At 39.5% G+C, this 18,019-nt stretch overlaps 1 protein-coding gene across 3 annotated transcripts; it reads left to right on the top strand.

Annotated features, from left to right (window-relative positions):
* The first annotated feature begins 11,602 nt into the window (after positions 1–11,602).
* LOC103719440 (putative inorganic phosphate transporter 1-8) lies at positions 11,603–14,442 on the top strand. 3 transcript variants are annotated; one of them, XM_017845804.5, is made up of 2 exons: positions 11,603–11,729; positions 12,545–14,442. In XM_017845804.5, exon 2 carries the CDS (start codon positions 12,591–12,593, stop codon positions 14,196–14,198), a length of 1,608 nt encoding a protein of 535 aa, XP_017701293.4. In that variant the 5' UTR covers positions 11,603–11,729; positions 12,545–12,590; the 3' UTR covers positions 14,199–14,442. The 3 variants fall into 3 exon arrangements, with proteins under 3 accessions (XP_017701293.4, XP_088574271.2, XP_017701294.4); XM_088718145.2 differs by lacking the exon at positions 11,603–11,729 and adding an exon at positions 11,742–12,180; XM_017845805.5 differs by lacking the exon at positions 11,603–11,729 and adding an exon at positions 11,742–12,294.
* Positions 14,443–18,019: the final 3,577 nt, after the last annotated feature.

Below are 18,019 nucleotides of genomic sequence, written 5' to 3'. Positions count from 1 at the left end.
ACTTGGCAGATCATTTTACCAAAGGTTTGTTTATGAGTGGAGTCCTAGATTCATCGAGTGGGATGGAGCTTAAGCCCACTATTTGGTCATCGACACCGGATACCCAATCTCTATGATTGGAGATTTCATGAAGAAGGGGAAGAAATGAAGCTGACTGAGTGATCGTGTCAGAGCATATTTTTCGGAGTTTATCTCCTCCCATCCCTATGATGAGTGCTCTTATCAGTGACAAAAAAATATTGAAAAGGTTGAGTTATACTCATAATGAGTTTAACACAGAAAATTTGCAAGATATTTAGTCACAAATATCTTTGGAGGACTTACCTATGTGAGAATTATCGTATAGGCCGCGACTAGGGGTTTGGGCTAACCCTAATAAAATTCTCATGAAAAATCATGGTATTAAGCGCAAGGCCTTTAAATGGCAGTAACCGCATGAGGACTCAATTGATCCATATTGTGTGTGTGTGATAAGTAGAAGTCGGAGTCAAAGGACTTAGTTTAAGGTCTAATCTACTATGGTTTCGCCAGATAGATACTATCAACATTAATTGAGGTTTAAGTCTATAGGACACTTCACTTATTACACAATATAAGTTATCCAAATATTATACTTTATGATTTTTAAGAAATTTAAATATTTTGTGGAAGGTTGTTGGAGTTTTAATTAATTTTTTTTAAAATTTTTTATCTCCTAATCTTTAGTTGTTTTAAATGCTTTAATATATTCTTTTGTGAGACGCTTCTTTCGGTGGCTCTTTGAAAGAGAATGTTGGTTTCTGAAATATTACGTATCTTCGAAATCATCATATTTCTTTAGTCTGCCGGAAAGAATCTATAAATAGACTCCTCTGGAATTAATAAAAAACACAATCCGATCTCTCTTTTTCTCACTAGTACTCTATCTTCCAAGAGTTTCTTCTACAGATTGAGAGTTTTTCCATCTTCCAACTTTTTGTTTTCTATTTTCTTTTATTTTTTAGGCATATGAAGGAGTCGATCGGACAAGTCTCTGCAGCAATTGTGCTCATTAGAAAAGGATTGGGCTGAGCCGGGTTATTGTACTTTGGGGATAAGATCACCGCAGATCTGCACGTAGGGGGCGAATCACATTTTTAGAGCAGTGTATATCATACGTCTCGATCTACGTAAGTTTTTTTTAATCTACTGATTTTATTTTAGTAAATAATTTTTTTAATATTTTTACAAAATAAAAATATAGTAATTTGTAGGTAAAATATTTTCAACCGTCATTACTATCTATAAAATTATAAATAATCTATACTTGCTCTCGGGTGCAGCATATGAAACCAGCTGGCACGAAAATGTGGCTTACTTGTTTAACACTAGCAGAAGTACAGTTATAATGCTCATTATTTCTATGCTCGGTCACATTGTACCAGTGTTGGAGTGACAAGGGTATAAAAAAGGAAAGTATCAATGTGGAAAGCCTAGCTCGTGAGGGGACCCAAGTCGCCTTCACATTAGGGTCCCCATAAATGATGGGCCCCACACGGCGTCAAGAAAGCCGGCCAAGTCAACCCGGCGCCCATTTATCCCAGCGCAGGGGACCAGATGGAGAAAGACTAGTGCAGGATTTCGGTACGCGTGACGAAAGGAAACAAAAAAAAACAAGCCCCTTCCAATGGAAGCTGCGTTCTGGACAAAAGAAATAAAATCAGAATAATATCTCCCCTCTTGGCCTCCATCAGGAGAACCATGGGTTGGCTACTTGGTTACATGCCGGCACAAATGAGCAACGCTAACATATTATTGTCGTTGTTTCAATGTTTTTTTTCTTCTTATTTTTTTTTGTGATATCCGTCCAAATTGTTTTGGTAATGATGCATTGTCTTGAGTTTTATAATGGGAAACCTTTTTGGAAAAAAAAAATAGTGGTATATATGGTTGCCAGTTACCGACTGATTTAGAAGTAGAGTTACTGCAGGCTTGATGCTGGTGATCTAGATTTAAATTTTGTTCTCACCATAATTTATGATCTTGGTGGATTTCCGAAGATTATACTGTGTCTTTTTCTTAAGGATAATAATCACAAGCTAATACACTTGGTAGCCATGGTTATGCCATAGATTGAAAATGAAATGACCAATCTCAAATGTCAAGAATCTAGAATTCACATATTTGCTCTAATACTAACCTTTTTTTTCTTTCTTTTTTTTTTCTTTAATTTGGAGAGGGCTTTTCTTTTTTTGCTAAAGTGAATGTATCATACACGACGGGTACAGATACACCTAAAAAAGTCAAAAGATAACACGTTCCGAAGTGCTCCAGGTAAGTCCTCCTCCCCCAGCCAAAGGGTCTCCCTAGAATGGTTAGCCACATAAGAGGCTATCCAATTTGCTGTCCCGTTGATCTTACGATACGCATGCTTAGCTTGGACGACCATCCCCCCATACACCATAGTCCGAATGTCCCTGAGCAATGGGTGGCTATCGCTCACACCTCCCGCGCTCCTCTAGATCCAACCGATGACTGTTATCGAATCGCCCTCCAGTACTACAGCATACCCTATCGTATGTGTTGCCCAGATAGACAACCCAAGAGGGGGGATGAATTGGGTTTTAAAATAATTTTGCAATTAAAACGTTGTGGATGACTAATTAATGCTTTACCAAGATGATTAATTAATTGCTATGTGCTGTGAATGAAATGAGAGTAAAAGAAAGAGACACACAATCACAAACACAAGGCTTTTATAGTGGTTCGGAGCTAACCCTTGCTCCTACGTCCACTCCCCAAGTCTCACTTGGGAATTCACTATAACCCCTCGGATTACAGCCGGTTGTTTTACAAGCTCACAACCAAATTTGTTGTTTTACGAGCTCACAACGAACTCGGTCGGTTTTTCCTGGCTCACCGACTAGAACCACCCCGATTGTTTTTCCGGGATCACAATCGAACCCTTACACGTTGGTTTTACACTCGGCTCACCAACCAACCTCTACACCCTTGATTCAATCCCCCGATTGAACCAAGCAAAGACAATATGGAAAGAATAAGAAACAAACAGAAAAACTGAGCTTCTTAAAAAGCAGATTTGCTACAATATAAACTAGAGAGGAGTTAAGAGCCCTCAAACACTTTTGAGTTGGAGTAGAGTAGGGCTTCTTGAACTTTGAGTCTCCTCTGGAATGTCTGGTCGACTTGAATGCAGGAGGAGGCTTCTTTAAAATGCTGGGAAGAGGAAGTTGGATGGAGTTAATGGCGCTCTTCCTTCTTTTCGTTGAAGACAAGTATGCAGAGAATGAATGCTTGATTTCTCTGAATGGAATGGTGCTTCCCTACCTTGCTACAGTCCTCTGTGGTTATTTAAGCCATCCCCTATGGAAACTAGCCGTTAGACACCTTTTTCTGCCCGTTCTGCACATTCTGCACAACCTGACAATATGTCCGTTGGGGGTCGGAGTCGACTCGCGCGATCAGGAGTCGACTCGGCTGTAGCGGGAGTCGACTCATGCTTTTCTGGAGTCGACTCGGCAACTGTTCCGGATTTGAATTAAAGTGGCCTCTTCGACTGAGAGTCGACTCGCCAACTTCTGGAGCTGACTTGGCATTTTCGGAGTCGGCTCATCCCATGAAGTCCATGGAGCTAATTTTCAACTTGGCCCACTCGAGTCGACTCGGCGCTCAGAGCCCGAACTCCCGATCTTCTGTCTTTTGGCTCGTCCAGTCTTGGAGTCGACTCGGACTGTTCTGGAGTCGACTCGGCTCTCAGTTTCCGAAACATGACCTTCTGCCTTTTTGGTGTAGCGCCCTGCCTTGGGGTCGACTCGAGCTGTCTGGGAGTCGACTCGGCTCTCAGAGACAATAATTCGGTCTTCTGTCTTTTTAGGGTCGCGCTGTCTCGGAGTCGACTCGCGTATTGCGGGAGTCGACTCGAATCTCAGAGACCGAAAACTGCTCTCTGACTTTTGCCTTGTGAACCACTGAGAGTCGACTCTCGCTTTCTTTGGAGTCGACCTACCAACCATCGGAGTCGACTCGCGTTCCACAGGAGTCGACTCGAATCTCAGGGTCGAAATTCGCTCTCTGACTTTTCTGTCTGTAACTCCTTGGAGTCGACTCATACTACTCCGGAGTCGACTCGGTAAACATCGGAGTCGACTCGCGCACTTCAGGAGTCGACTCGCTGACAGGTTTTGAGTTGATGCTTTCTGCTCGTCTGTCTGTTCTCAGTCGGAGTCGACTCGTAATGATCCGGAGTCGACTCGAGCCCGTGCCAGTGATTCTGATACGCTTGGAGTCGACTCGTAATACTCCGGAGTCGACTCGAGTCTCAGACTTTGGTTCAAACTGACTTCTTAACTTATCCAAAATATTATGAACCAAGTCTAGAAACACTTTAGATAAGATTTTCACTGAAACACTCAATTGAATTCATTAGTAAACAAGAGATATACTCAGATGCTTTGAGCTCATCAAAATCAAATAGGGTTATGATCAATCACTCCACAGTATGTATACTCTATCTCACCTAGACTAGTGTCACAAGTCAGGACCTCACCCAAAAAAGCTCGAACGACCACACAGGTCCTCACATACTCCTCCCATTTAAGTTCTAAAGTTCTCGTCAGGCTAAAAATTCAAATCCATTCAAATCTAATCACAAGTACAATAATTGGCTCGTGGCTAACCTCCATGAACATGTGCTGCAGCGTCCCCTAGTTCACATAGGCCATGGGCCTAGTTCGCTCTGATACCATATCTATCATGCCCCGAACCCAACACCTAGGTCTTACACGCAACACAACCACATGCTTCTTAAGGTAGAGCCCTAGAAAATATGCTAGAACTGAAAATTTAATGCAACCTTAATATTTGTAATTGACACGGGTGTCTAAGGAGCCAAAAAAGAAGACACGGGTGCTTAAGGAGCTAAAAAGAAAATTTTTCTATGACAATTTATTTTTGGTTTATGCCTAAGCAAAGACCGATTTTGGAATGCATAAATATGGTCTTTTTTCTTTTTTCTCACATTTAGGACTCTTATGGAACGCCGATATATGATGTTTTTCTTTCTTATGGGATGGCTACTTAGGGAACACCTATTTATGACATTTTGTCTCCCTCCCTAAGATTAGGATTATTTGTAATTGCTTAAAAAGTATTCCAAACATGCCTATATAAAGGCATACCCTATGTTTTGTTTTCAGAGAGAATTTAATTCGAGTTTGAGTGAATTAAGAAATTAAGCCTTTGGCTTGTTTTTCTTCTTTTGGGTGTTCTATATATCTAGGCTTTTCTTTGGGTGGTGAGCATGTTCTTGCTTTGTATCTCAGAAAAATTGTTTGTGAGTTGTGATCAGTAGAACTCTGTATCCCTAGGGTGGATATTTTTGGGTGGTGAGTTTTCTTTTTTATCAAACTCTGTATTCCTTAGATGGATTTTTTTGGGTGGTGAATTTTTATCTATCTATTGTTCTTGTTCATGAGAATTTTGGATTTACCACTATTCTAAAATTCCTGGTTCCCTTGGATGGATTTCTTTGGGTGGTGAGTTTTTATCTATCCATTATTTTTGTTCTTAGAAATTTTGGGTTTACCACTATTCTCAAATTTCTGGTTGGTGTTGGAGATATCTACATGAACTAGATATCTAGCAAAGTAATGAGCCAGGGGCAGCTTTTTTTTTTTTTTTGATACCACCGAACTTTTCCAAGCTAAATGAATACATAGTTGAAATTCAAGTACGACATGACCACTAAGAGCCTTAACTACTATATTAAGTAATTTGATAGCCCATGTTGGCATGTATTTAATTTGACATTAGTTATTATTCAGTGGATATGTCTTGGATACTTGTACATGGCCAAAAAATGCAGTTTGTTTAGTCTTTTTTGATAAGATACTAGGTTGTTACAAATAGTATTAAAACGGACTCGACTCATTTCAATTAGAGGATATTGCAGCACGAAATTTTTTAGAGCTGATTATGAATCGATCATCATGTTTGTAATTGGGTTTGATTAGATTAGATCCTTAACCTAGTGAAAACGTTAGGACTTAAATAGGGAGAGTAAATAAGAGCTCATGAAGACGTGTATTTAGTCCTTTAATTGATTATATGGTGAGTAGATCTTGGATACTTATATGAAGCCGAAGAACTCGAATAATATTTTCTAAGTAGTCTTTTTTACTAAGATCTTGAATTGTTACAAGTAGGCATGTTCAAGAATTGAGAAATTATGACCATCTATTCCTAGAGTGTGAAGATGACAAATCTTCTACAGCCTATCTATTTCTAGATTGTGAAGATGAGAAATCTTCTGCAACCTAAGTTGTTGCTATCTAGAAAATTCCTAGCGGCAACTTTTGACAGGCCAAAAACAATGCAGTATGTTTTTTCCACTTAAAAACCAGTAATTTCCCATACACTGGGTGCGATCCCAACTTGCATAGCTAATTGAAATTTTGCAAATGAATCTAAAAATGCTGGAAGGCTACCCCAACTAAAACCCAAGCACTAAATCTACAAAATAACATGGCCATTCTTGTCTTACCTCTCAAATATCTCAAGGAAGCTTCTCTAAATACCTTCGACTTTGACAATTATAATTTGTTAATCAGGAGCCTTCAGCTGTGGAACATGTTGCTTAGACCAACAGTTCTATACTTTGAACTATGGCCTGACGACTTCATCTTTCTTGATTGCCATTAGCTAAAAGGACAAGAAGAAGCATCCCTTCACGTTCATATCTCTTGCTGCACGATACTGGCTACCAACTTCACACGTTATTTCGAGATATGAGACGAGGCTTCCGTCCTGCTAACCGTTTCCTTTACGCCGGCACGTCTTCCTCGGGGTTTGTCTAATTGTGTTCGTAAGCGAGCACAATACACAAAATAGTCAATCAAGAGGAACGCCAATACATTGACATGTATTAATAAAAATTTTGACATCATTTTCTTGAGAGCTTAGAAGTTAGTGAATGTTTATCTGAGAAGAGTGCATGACTCCTAATAAGAAATATGCCAAGGGTTCTTCTGAGTGGAATCTACTCATGCCATCATATGATTCAAGTAACATATAAATTCCATTAAGACATACATTGATGAATATTATACTAAGCCAACCATTGTGGCCCATGTGGTCGGCCGTATTCATTTGCATTAGATCATTAATAGAACATGCAAATGCATCCAGGAACATGAGCTAACAATTGTATATATAGTTTGATAATGAAAATTTTCATAACTTGCCAAAGCTTAGGTTTTGTCCAGCAACACTTCCGATTTTCAGTTTTTAAATTTTATGAAAATCAACATCCATACCTATTTTTATAATCAAAATTTAAAATTTATTTAGCAGTTATTTAGGTTATGGCCATGGCAATGGTGATGGCAGTTGGCGGTTGTGGTGTTGGCCGCTGGTCGCCGATGAGGGTGGTGTTGATTGGCAGACGATGATGGGTGGTGGTACGGGCTAAGGAGCGAGGTAGTGATGGTGGTCGATACAAAGACAATGATGATGGCCAAGGACAGTTTTTGCTTTTTTTTAAAAAAAAAATTAATGGTAAAAGTTTTCACAATTTGCTAAAAAATTGTAGACTTTTAAAAATTTTAAAATTAGTAACGGAATGAGTGTTTTATCTCTATTTCTATATTTTTAGTGAAAAAAGTCAAAAGATGAGAAATGATGGTGATATGGAATAGACCCTAAGTTTGTGGTGTACTTCTTGTCGTTATTTTGATTTGAAAAAGAAACACGCAGCTGGTTGCGAAAAGTCTCAACAATGATATTGGTGCAAGACATTGTGAGTACGCAAGGATCTTTATGTGAGTTGATTAAATTAATGACTCAAATATAAAGAAGCAGAATATTCTGGATCCCAACGGGATGCTGCTGCTGCTGCAATAATCTATTGGTCTATAAAATTAATACATAAGACGCTCGAAGTCGTATCTCCCAGAGATAATGGCGAAGGATTTGGAAGTCCATACCTGGCTCTCCTTCCCAAATACTAAATGTGAACATGCCAGACAATGAGTGTGGACTATACACTATAAAAATGATTTACTTCAAAATTGTAAAAGAGATTGCGTGTGCAAGTACGAATGGGTATTAAGGACTCGTTATGGAAAAATAAAAAAATATCATTAGAATTAAAAAAAAAACTTTTTAAATAAAAATCAGATTTCAATATTTTATAGAAAAGAAAAATCTATATGAGACATCGAAAAATCCAATTCTTACTGGCTAAAAATTAAAATAAATTATTTTTCCAAAAGTATCCTTAAGCTTTTAGATAGATGGGGTAAAGTTTTTTTCTTTATTCAGAATATAATAGATATTTTATATAATTTTTTTTTAAAATGGATATTTTCTGACATATGTCATTTTTTTATGATTAACTAAATATGTAAAACTTATTTTTCTAAGCATCACATATTCAAGCATTAGTTTTTTCAAAAAAAATATTTTATTTTATTTTATTTTTTTTTTTCTGGAAACCAAATAAGTTCAAAGAGTTGCCACGAAACGTAAGCACTTTGTCCCTCGTTTGTGGTCAAAGGCAATTGAGCGTACACTAGTATGGCAATGTCAGAAGAAGAGTTTTTACGTCCATTATCTCCTGCCCAGGACTGCTGGCCACTGAATTTGGGGGCATCGAGCCCACAATATACATAGATGGAAGCACCATATGAGTGGTTGTTAGATCAATAGCTTGATGATAAATGAAGAGTGTTAGAATAAGTAGGAAACCGATCCAAGCGAAGAGTGCTTTAGAAAAAAAAACAAAAAAAAGTTGTATGAAAAAAAAAGGATAAATGAAAGCTACAAAGTGCCTATATTGTACAATTTTGTCTGGCAATAGCGTGACATGGGTAATCCAAAATTTATCGTGAAAGAAACCTTTGTGAGTTGCATTAGCGTTACGTTGGACAAATAACGCTCTGGTGATACCCATGCCCCTCCATAACATTACTCATGGTAAACATAGCTGGATATTTCCGAGAAACAACTTACACTGGTTTTACTTGGTTTCATATAATATTTATATAAATAATATATGTAGACCCCATTTGGTATTATTTATGAAGAGCTAAAAGATATTTGTTGGAGGATATTATTTTTTTTGGATGGTTTTAAAATATTTAATGAAAATTTTGCAATAGCTTCTTAGCTCCTTTGAAAGTTGGTAAGGTATACCAGAAAAAAGCTCCAATTTGTAGCTTTTAGGCACAAGCTCTACTTGAGATGCGTCCAAAAACTATTTTCAGTTTAATTAAAATTCTGCAGGGACGAAAATACCCATAGTAATTCATCATCATAATTCATAAATAATAACATAATTATATAATATTATCATAATAATAGTATAATAGTACTAATGTAATAACATAATATTATCATAACATATGAAGAATATTATAATATTGTAATATTATATTATATTAATGCTATATGAAAACTATTATCATAATATAATTATAATTTAAATAGCATAATAATATAATATTTTTATAATTATAACATAATTAGGTAATATAGGATCATGTAATATTTTCAATTAAAATATAATATAATTAGTCAATATGTTGGTGCATTCGAGTTCATGCATGCATACGTCATACATATAGGTGTATAATGCATATACATACGTATATGTATAATGCAAAACAAGCATATATATATATATATATATATATATATATATATATATATATATATATATATGCATTAAATAAGCAAGTTTTCACTCTAGTACAAATCGTGCTTATTTATATAAAAAAACAAAATTGTATAAAAGATTTGGTAACAAGATATCAAATTTATAGTGGTATATGTTGCTCGCTGAAAAAAACTAGAACCAAAGGGGGGAGATATGAAAGACTTTTCGGGGAAATGAAATCTTAATAATATGTGCATGATCTTTTCTCAAAAAAAAAAAAAAAAAAAAAAAAAAAAAAAAAAACAGTGCAAGATCTTCGTTTGGTGCAAGATCTTCCTCCACAAACCCAATTTCACATGCTCCCATCCATTGCGTTGTAGACCCACCCTGCACTCCTAAAGTGACTCGAGATTGGAAACGGGTGGAAAACTTGGCCCGCTCGGAGCAATCACTCATGTCTCCACTCCAGCACCAAAAGATGAGGAGCTTCTAATTCGATCTCTGGATCTCCTCATCACCTCACACCTTCTGTTTTTTTTTTTATATATAGTTTAGTTTCTCCTTTTTCTCCCCTAAAAAATATGAGGAAAGAAAAAGCAGAATTCTATCCTAAATCATTTAATGCGACTATCAATAATTTGACCAGCTTGGCAAGCTGTTATATTTATAGATAATATTATTTCAGCAAAGTTTTCAAATAAAATATTTCTATAGTTTGTTTTTTTTTTTTTTCATTCTCTCTTGCACAGACAAGTGACACGTACTGCCTTATGAAACTTGATTCTTTTTTTTAATTGAATACACTAAGTAAAGACAAAAGAAAAGCTTATTAGTAAAATACTTCTTGGACAACATTTGGATGACTATCAAGTTCCACCAAGCTGAACATTTCAATCCAAGTAAAATAGCATAGTTCTAACTTACCAATAAAAAAACAGTAGCAGAGTCGTTGCTCCTACTAAATTCCACCGTACCAGTCTAGATTCCAAGAAAGGCCTGCTGGAAAGCAGCAAGTTTTCTTTAGCAGCTAGATAATGGCCAGATAATGTTCGTATCCCAATAATTGTCCAAATAGGTTTAAATAATTGATCGAACTTGGTTAATATTTAAATCGTTACAATTTCTACGGTCGCGTTGTTTTGAAGTTACCAGTCCACACGAAGTGACAGATGAGAAAGATATCATATTGGGGTACAGCTCAAAGTCGGTGAGCGTAGCGCCGACTCGAGCGGGCCTTATCGAACCCACTCGTGCGGCCACTGCATGCACTCCATCTGCCACGCGGGCCCATAGGCCGCGGCTGACCAAGTTGAAAAGCCGTGTGAACGCCTCATCGTTAACAACGAATCAAAGGGCATAGAGTCTTTTTTTTTTTTGTTTGTGAATATTCTCCACAATATCAAATTTTATATAAATACTTTTTCAAAATTAATATTTAAAGTAAAATTAAAATACTTATTTTCTTATTCTATTTTTATTCTTATTTTTTATATATACCTATGTTATTTAATATCGTTAAAGAATTAACGGTTTTAAATTAAATAACTAAAATATCTTTAATGAATAAATGTGCAAAAAATTTATAAGATAATGGTGATGAAAACAAAACAGTAATTTCAAAATAATTTTATTTTTAAATAAAATAAATATAGTTTTATTAATGGTGTTAGAAGAACCGTTATATTATAGATATTTGTGCAAAAATAATATTTTATGAAAAAATATTTACGTAAATTTGTATTTTTAGAAAAATATTTATGAAAAAAAAAAACTCTAAATATCATTCGGGTTAAGTTTCAGGGAGGAAACCGAACGCGAGACAAAGACTCCGAGGAGCGTGGGAAAGAGGATGGAAAAGGGTGAGCTGCCTTCCAGCGCGGGCCCCACTCCCGGCCTAGAGACGCGTTGACTGGGGGGCGGGGGGGTGTCGGATATTCCGTGCGGAGATGCCGTCAGTCTTCCCGTTATTCCCGTGCTATTAATACCCCCAATGGCTCCGTCCCTTCGTTCCATCTTCCCCTTCTTGTTTTTGCCATACTCTCCTCTTCTCTCACAGCGTCGGTCTTCTTCTCCTTCCAAACTCGAAAGGGAATAGGTATGCGAACTCCTCCTCTTCCATGCTCTTCTCTTTCGTGTAGGAAGATTCTTTTGCGAGTCAATCTGATTTTTATGTTATTTAACCGGATCTTCTTAGATTGAGAATTTGAGATTATCAAATCTATATTTGTTTTTTCCCAAATTTCACACACACAGATTGTTTCTTCATAAATTTTTTTATCTAATACTTGATGACTAGTGTAGTTCTTTATTGAGTATAATGACTGATGAAAACGTTTGTGTGACGTTGAGTTTGAATAGGTTGCCGTTACGTTTTCTTTTATGACTAAATTATCTTTTTTGGTTCCTTTTCTCTATCAAGTTGCTGTGGTCCTGGAACTACTATTTTCTTTTTATTACTTTATAATTTCACGTTTTTTCTAAGTGAAACAGTCCCTCACAGAATGTTTTTTTGGGTATTTACGAGTTCGCAGTTGGTTTTCCGAGGAGTACGCTTTCTAATCTTTTCTCTAATTTAGCCTACTTTTTTCCTTGCCAAATCCCTTCGTTCGGCTCGACGAAGCAATAAAAGTCTCCATCTTGCTGCTTGTGGAGGAATCTCCGTACTTGCCCTCTCCCCGATTCGTCTATTCTCTTATTTATCTCACCCAATGCTTTTAACTCTTTGCACGAGTCTCCCATGTTCTAAATTGTTTATCTCTTATTCTGTTTCCATGTCTAGCAAATGGGAACCAAGCTGATAACTTCAAACCTACTGATCCTTAAATTTATTGAACATTAGTACTTCTACATCTATTTTATTTATAATTTTGTACACAATTTCTTATCTTAATATATCTATATCAATTGCAGAATTTTTTTTGTGTGGAAGAAGAAGAAGAACAAGAAAGAGAGGAAGATGGCTAGGGAGCAGCTCCAGGTGCTGAACGCACTAGATGCTGCCAAGACCCAATGGTACCACTTCACGGCGATCGTCATCGCCGGCATGGGCTTCTTCACCGACGCCTACGACCTCTTCTGCATCTCCCTAGTCACCAAGCTTCTTGGGCGGATCTACTACCACGTCGACGGCTCCGACACCCCCGGCTCGCTCCCGCCGAACGTGGCGGCCGCCGTCAACGGCGTGGCCTTTTGCGGCACGCTCTCCGGCCAGCTCTTCTTCGGCTGGCTCGGCGACAAGATGGGCCGCAAAAGGGTCTACGGCCTCACCCTGATGCTCATGGTGATCTGCTCCGTCGCCTCCGGCCTCTCCTTCGGCCACACCGCCAAGGGCGTCATGGCCACCCTCTGCTTCTTCCGCTTCTGGCTCGGCTTCGGCATCGGTGGCGACTACCCGCTCTCGGCCACCATCATGTCCGAGTACGCCAACAAGCGAACGCGTGGCGCCTTCATCGCCGCCGTCTTCGCCATGCAGGGCTTCGGCATTCTCGCCGGTGGCATCGTTGCCATCATCATATCCGTTGCCTTCAAGGACCGCTTCAAAGCGCCGCCCTACTCCGTCGACCCCGTCGGCTCTACCGTCCCCCAGGCTGACTACGTCTGGCGGATAATTGTCATGATCGGCGCCCTCCCGGCGGTCCTCACCTACTACTGGCGGATGAAGATGCCGGAGACCGCCCGCTACACCGCCCTCGTCGCCAAAAACGCCAAGCAGGCCGCCTCCGACATGTCCAAGGTGCTCCAGGTCGAGATCACCGAGGAGGCGGAGAAGGTGGAGCAGCTCACCAAGGACCCGTCCAGCAACTTCGGCCTCTTCTCCAAGGAATTCGCACGCCGCCACGGCCTCCATCTCCTCGGCACCGCCACCACCTGGTTTCTCCTCGACATCGCCTTCTACAGCCAGAACCTCTTCCAGAAGGACATCTTCACCGCCATCCACTGGATCCCCAAGGCCGCCACCATGAACGCCATCGAAGAGGTCTTCAGGATCGCCCGCGCCCAGACCTTGATCGCCCTCTGCGGCACCGTCCCCGGCTACTGGTTCACCGTCGCTCTCATCGACATCGTCGGCCGCTTCAAGATCCAGCTCATGGGCTTCTTCATGATGACCGTCTTCATGCTCGGCCTCGCCATCCCCTACCACCACTGGACTACCAAAGGCAACCACATCGGCTTCGTCGTCATGTACGGGTTCACCTTCTTCTTCGCCAATTTCGGGCCCAACAGCACCACCTTCATCGTGCCGGCTGAGATATTCCCGGCGAGGCTGCGGTCGACGTGCCACGGGATCTCCGCGGCCGCCGGGAAAGCAGGGGCCATCATCGGGGCGTTCGGTTTCTTGTATGCGGCGCAGAACCAGAACAAGGCCCTGGCCGATCACGGCTACCCGGCCGGCATTGGCGTGAGGAACTCGCTCTTTGTGCTTGCAGGTTGCAACCTGTTGGGCCTCGTCTTTACCTTCTTGGTGCCGGAGTCCAAGGGGAAATCATTGGAAGAGATGTCCGGGGAGAACGAGGAGGAGGATCCGACAACCGAAACAACTTACAAAAGGACGGTCCCAGTTTAGTTTCAATTTCACCATGAATTAGCTGCAAGCATCTCCATGCGTGCCTAAAGAATCTTTAGATGGCTATTATGGGAATCTATTAGTCCTGTGCTTCTCAAAACTTTTGAGGCCGTGTGTGATACATGGCACCTCTCGACTGTTCATCCTGGGTTCTCACCATATGCAAGTTTTTTTTTTTTTAATGTTTTTTTTATGTAAGTTTTATCAATAACAACTCTATATCAGCTGCTAGATTTCTTGAGGACGACAGAGCCGCATGCTCGCATTTTTTTTTTTTTTTTCTGCCGGGTGTTACCTGGAAGAACAGAGTCTTGAGAGAATAAGCCATCGTGGATGCTCGCGGAATTGTTAGTTATATGAACGAAGTCTTTACGGTATAATATATCCGCACCCATGTCTGCGTTAATGATTCGCTTTCAGTGCCTTGGGACAAAGAAGCCTTGTTTTAGAACTGATGCATTGATTCCTGATTCAAACACGAATTAGTTTGATGAACAAATTGAGCCTTTCCTCAGAAAGAAGAAAGAGGAGGGTTAATATCCTCACTCTGAAACTCTCTGGTATGTGCTTCTGAAATCAAAATTTGATCAGGAGAAAGACCAAACCATCAGCGCTGCTCCCTGCTTTGCTTGGCATTCTGGAATTCTAAATTGTTGTTTCCTTGTTTCTGCCCCCTGGTTACCAGAAAACCAGAGCGGAAATCCTTGGCAGAGAATGTTGACCAGGGGCTTGTTCAGGATCCCACTAACAAGGTCAAGGCAGGTTTTAGAAATCAAATAATCTGATAGTTAACACACTGATCACCTAATCACTGCAACCTTTGTCGTGTTTCATTGAGGAAGCCACAGAGAGCTGTCAGCTCCTGTATATAGACTATTTTACAGACCAGCAGCGAATTTTCTGGGCCAGTTTGGACAGATTATTGAAATTGGGAGCCCTTGGTGGGTCAGCAAAAGAACTTCCTGTGGTGGAAACACCACTGCTATTAAATGCCACAGCTACTTGCTTCTCAGATATTTTGGCGAATTGGACTCAGGCTTGCGGTCCTGTTGATGATGCAATCAAAATGCTATAATTGTTGATCTCAGCAATCAGCTGGAAGTGAGAGCTTTTGCCCTTCTTGTTTTCTCATTATTTCATCCTTTTAGTTCTAGTGTGTGATTCGAGCAAGCATGTGGCCAATTTGGTACCGAGTCATAACTCGAGAGTTTCCACTAACAATCGTCCATCCGAAACGAGCCCTTCTCTCTGGAGGCTGGGGAATGGTGTAGCTGGACTCCTTTCCTTTCATAAAAATTCAGAGGTCCATACGCAGTAAAACAACGTTGGCTGGGGACCTGGACCACCCCTCAACCCAATCCATACCAAAACTTTGGACTGGAGGGTTGGAAAGCACTTAGGGTTCCTCCACCACTTAACCCAGTACACATACTTAGAAGGCATGGTCATCATACTTTCTGATTGTTGGTAGAGGCAGGCACCAATATTGTTCCTTCTATTAGTTGTAGCAGTACCGTATTCCTTTTAAAACCTATTCTGAACCAATTTCAGCATTCATTATTTCTCTTTGTAGATAAGAAATTCAGCAGTAGAGAGTGAGCTGCATCCCAGGGAAGTAGGGCTCTTTGACCTTAAGAATTGGGTTCTCATATCATAATCATATTTGCTTAGTCATTTTGAAGTAGGATCATCAATGAACTCTTCTGGAAATGATTGGAAAACTTGCTGATGTATCAAATGGAAATGAATCAGCAACTAGTTTAACCTTGTTATGTTGCTAATTTCTTTGCCGATCAAATTCAGAGTGAAGGTTTTGGATTCTACATAACTTTTATAGTATAACAACCCAAGATTTCATCCAAAAAAAATTAGTCAAAAAATATTATATAAATTTCTTGGCCCTGTATAGGTACCGAAGATCTATCCAATGCATAGTCGATGTAAGACTAAACACATCACCCGCATGGGTCCTCACATACTCTCTTCATTTAAGCCGTAGCGTCCTCACCAGGCTGCATTTCTTCTAGTCTACATAAGCTATAGACTATATTCGTTCTTATATAATTAGTAACAACCTAGAACCTCATGCAAGAAGGCTGGTCAGAAGGTATTTTTTGGATTTCTTAGCTCTATCCAGTGTAAAGCCGATGTGGGACAAAACATACGTCTGGATGGTCCTCACATGCAGTGCACGACTTCATAAACAGGGTTATGGTTACCAAATAGGTTATTGAATGGCTCAGATTTATATCCTGTGTTCTCTGTACCTTCTATGTCAGAGATCAGCTGCTCTCATTTCTGTGCACATGTCCATGCACATACTTGCTAACATGCCTACATATCAGTTCACCGGTTAAACGTTTTCAGCTTCATGATCTGATTGATGATTATTTCATTTGTTTACCTGTAGCATTTAGAGTTTTGATGCACCATTCATGGATCAACAGCACCCTATTAAAATCTGCATGCTTGGTGCTACTTATTTGGCAGAAAGAAATCATCTGCCAAAAGCCTCCTTTTATGTAGTGAAATAAAAGAGATAAAGGCAACCGTCATAGAGACCAAGGAAAACATCAAAGAAGGCCCCTTTCCGGCAGAAGTTCTTTGGGGACGAAGCAGGAAACAACTTTCCCAGAGTATCCCACTCTGAACAAAGATAAATTTGAAGAGAGAAATGAAGGGGACTCCCAGCTCCTAGCATTGCTTTATATGCATGATTTTTTAGTGATCAATTTACACATATAAAGGTGAGTGCAATAATTTAGTTGCAATCTAATAAGCACAATTCTGATCATCAGATGTGCACTTCTTTCTGTTTCTGAGAGAAAAAGGTGCATTAATTCACTCCCCTCACTAACATGGTGCCTGTGGATTATCTAAACTGCACATGAACTTTATCTTGAATGCAGCAGATGATGATTATAGAACTAAGATAGGAGGGTTAGCAATATAAATGGTTGCAGCTGATTAAAATCCCTTCCTTCTGTTGTTAATGACACTTCCAGCAGCTGATTCAAGCCTGTTGGTGATTCAAGCCCTCATGTTGGTATATTTTCATTGCTAGAAGCATTAGGACTAATTGAGCTGACTATTTTGTCTTTCCCATTTTTTGGTTTCTTGTTCTGACATCTGATAAGAATCTGGTGTCTGATATCTCCTATTTTCCACCTTCCCATTCTGTAAAATCTTCATCTCTTCTTCTGTAATTACTGTTCTTTTTAATAAAATTGGTGGCAAAGCTAAATTCCCACTGCCTCCTTTTCCTCAAAAAAAAAAAAGAAGAAAAAAACAATAAGAGATGGACAACCAGAAGCTATAGTCTCACAAACTCTCTGGAGTTTAGGTTCAACAGGCCTATAGTAAGGCTGGCAAGAATATTGTAAATTGCAGTTCTTGGCCTTACTTCAGTACCCAAGTATTCCTGATGTACAACCGATATGGGACTAAACATATGTATACAACTGCATGTGTAAATGCCCTAGCATCCTCGTTGTGGAAGAACCCAATCAAGATTATGAAAACCAAGAATTGATCATGGTCAGGTCTAGAAGGATACATGTTGAAGTGTCCCTCTAGACACATACACCATAAATTAGGTTGTTTTGATACTTTTTATATTGACCTAAACCTCATCCAAAAGGACTAACTGCTGTATTATAATTGGGCGATCCATTACCTTGTTCGAGTGTCCAAGATCTGTTCCGAATGCACAACTAACCATGCAGAGGTCCTAACATTCCTGAGTGAAGTGTTAAACAATATATATATATATATATGCATTGTTGCCTTATTTATTGACAACTTCAATCTTTTATTGTAGT

The sequence above is a fragment of the Phoenix dactylifera genome, chromosome 3 (genome assembly GCF_051530095.1).
Source record: "Phoenix dactylifera cultivar Ajwa chromosome 3, Ajwa_hap1_PhDact_Kaust_v1.1, whole genome shotgun sequence".
NCBI lineage: Eukaryota > Viridiplantae > Streptophyta > Magnoliopsida > Arecales > Arecaceae > Phoenix > Phoenix dactylifera.
Note: the sequence above shows the minus strand (reverse complement) of the source record. Positions and strands in the feature narration are given on the sequence as shown.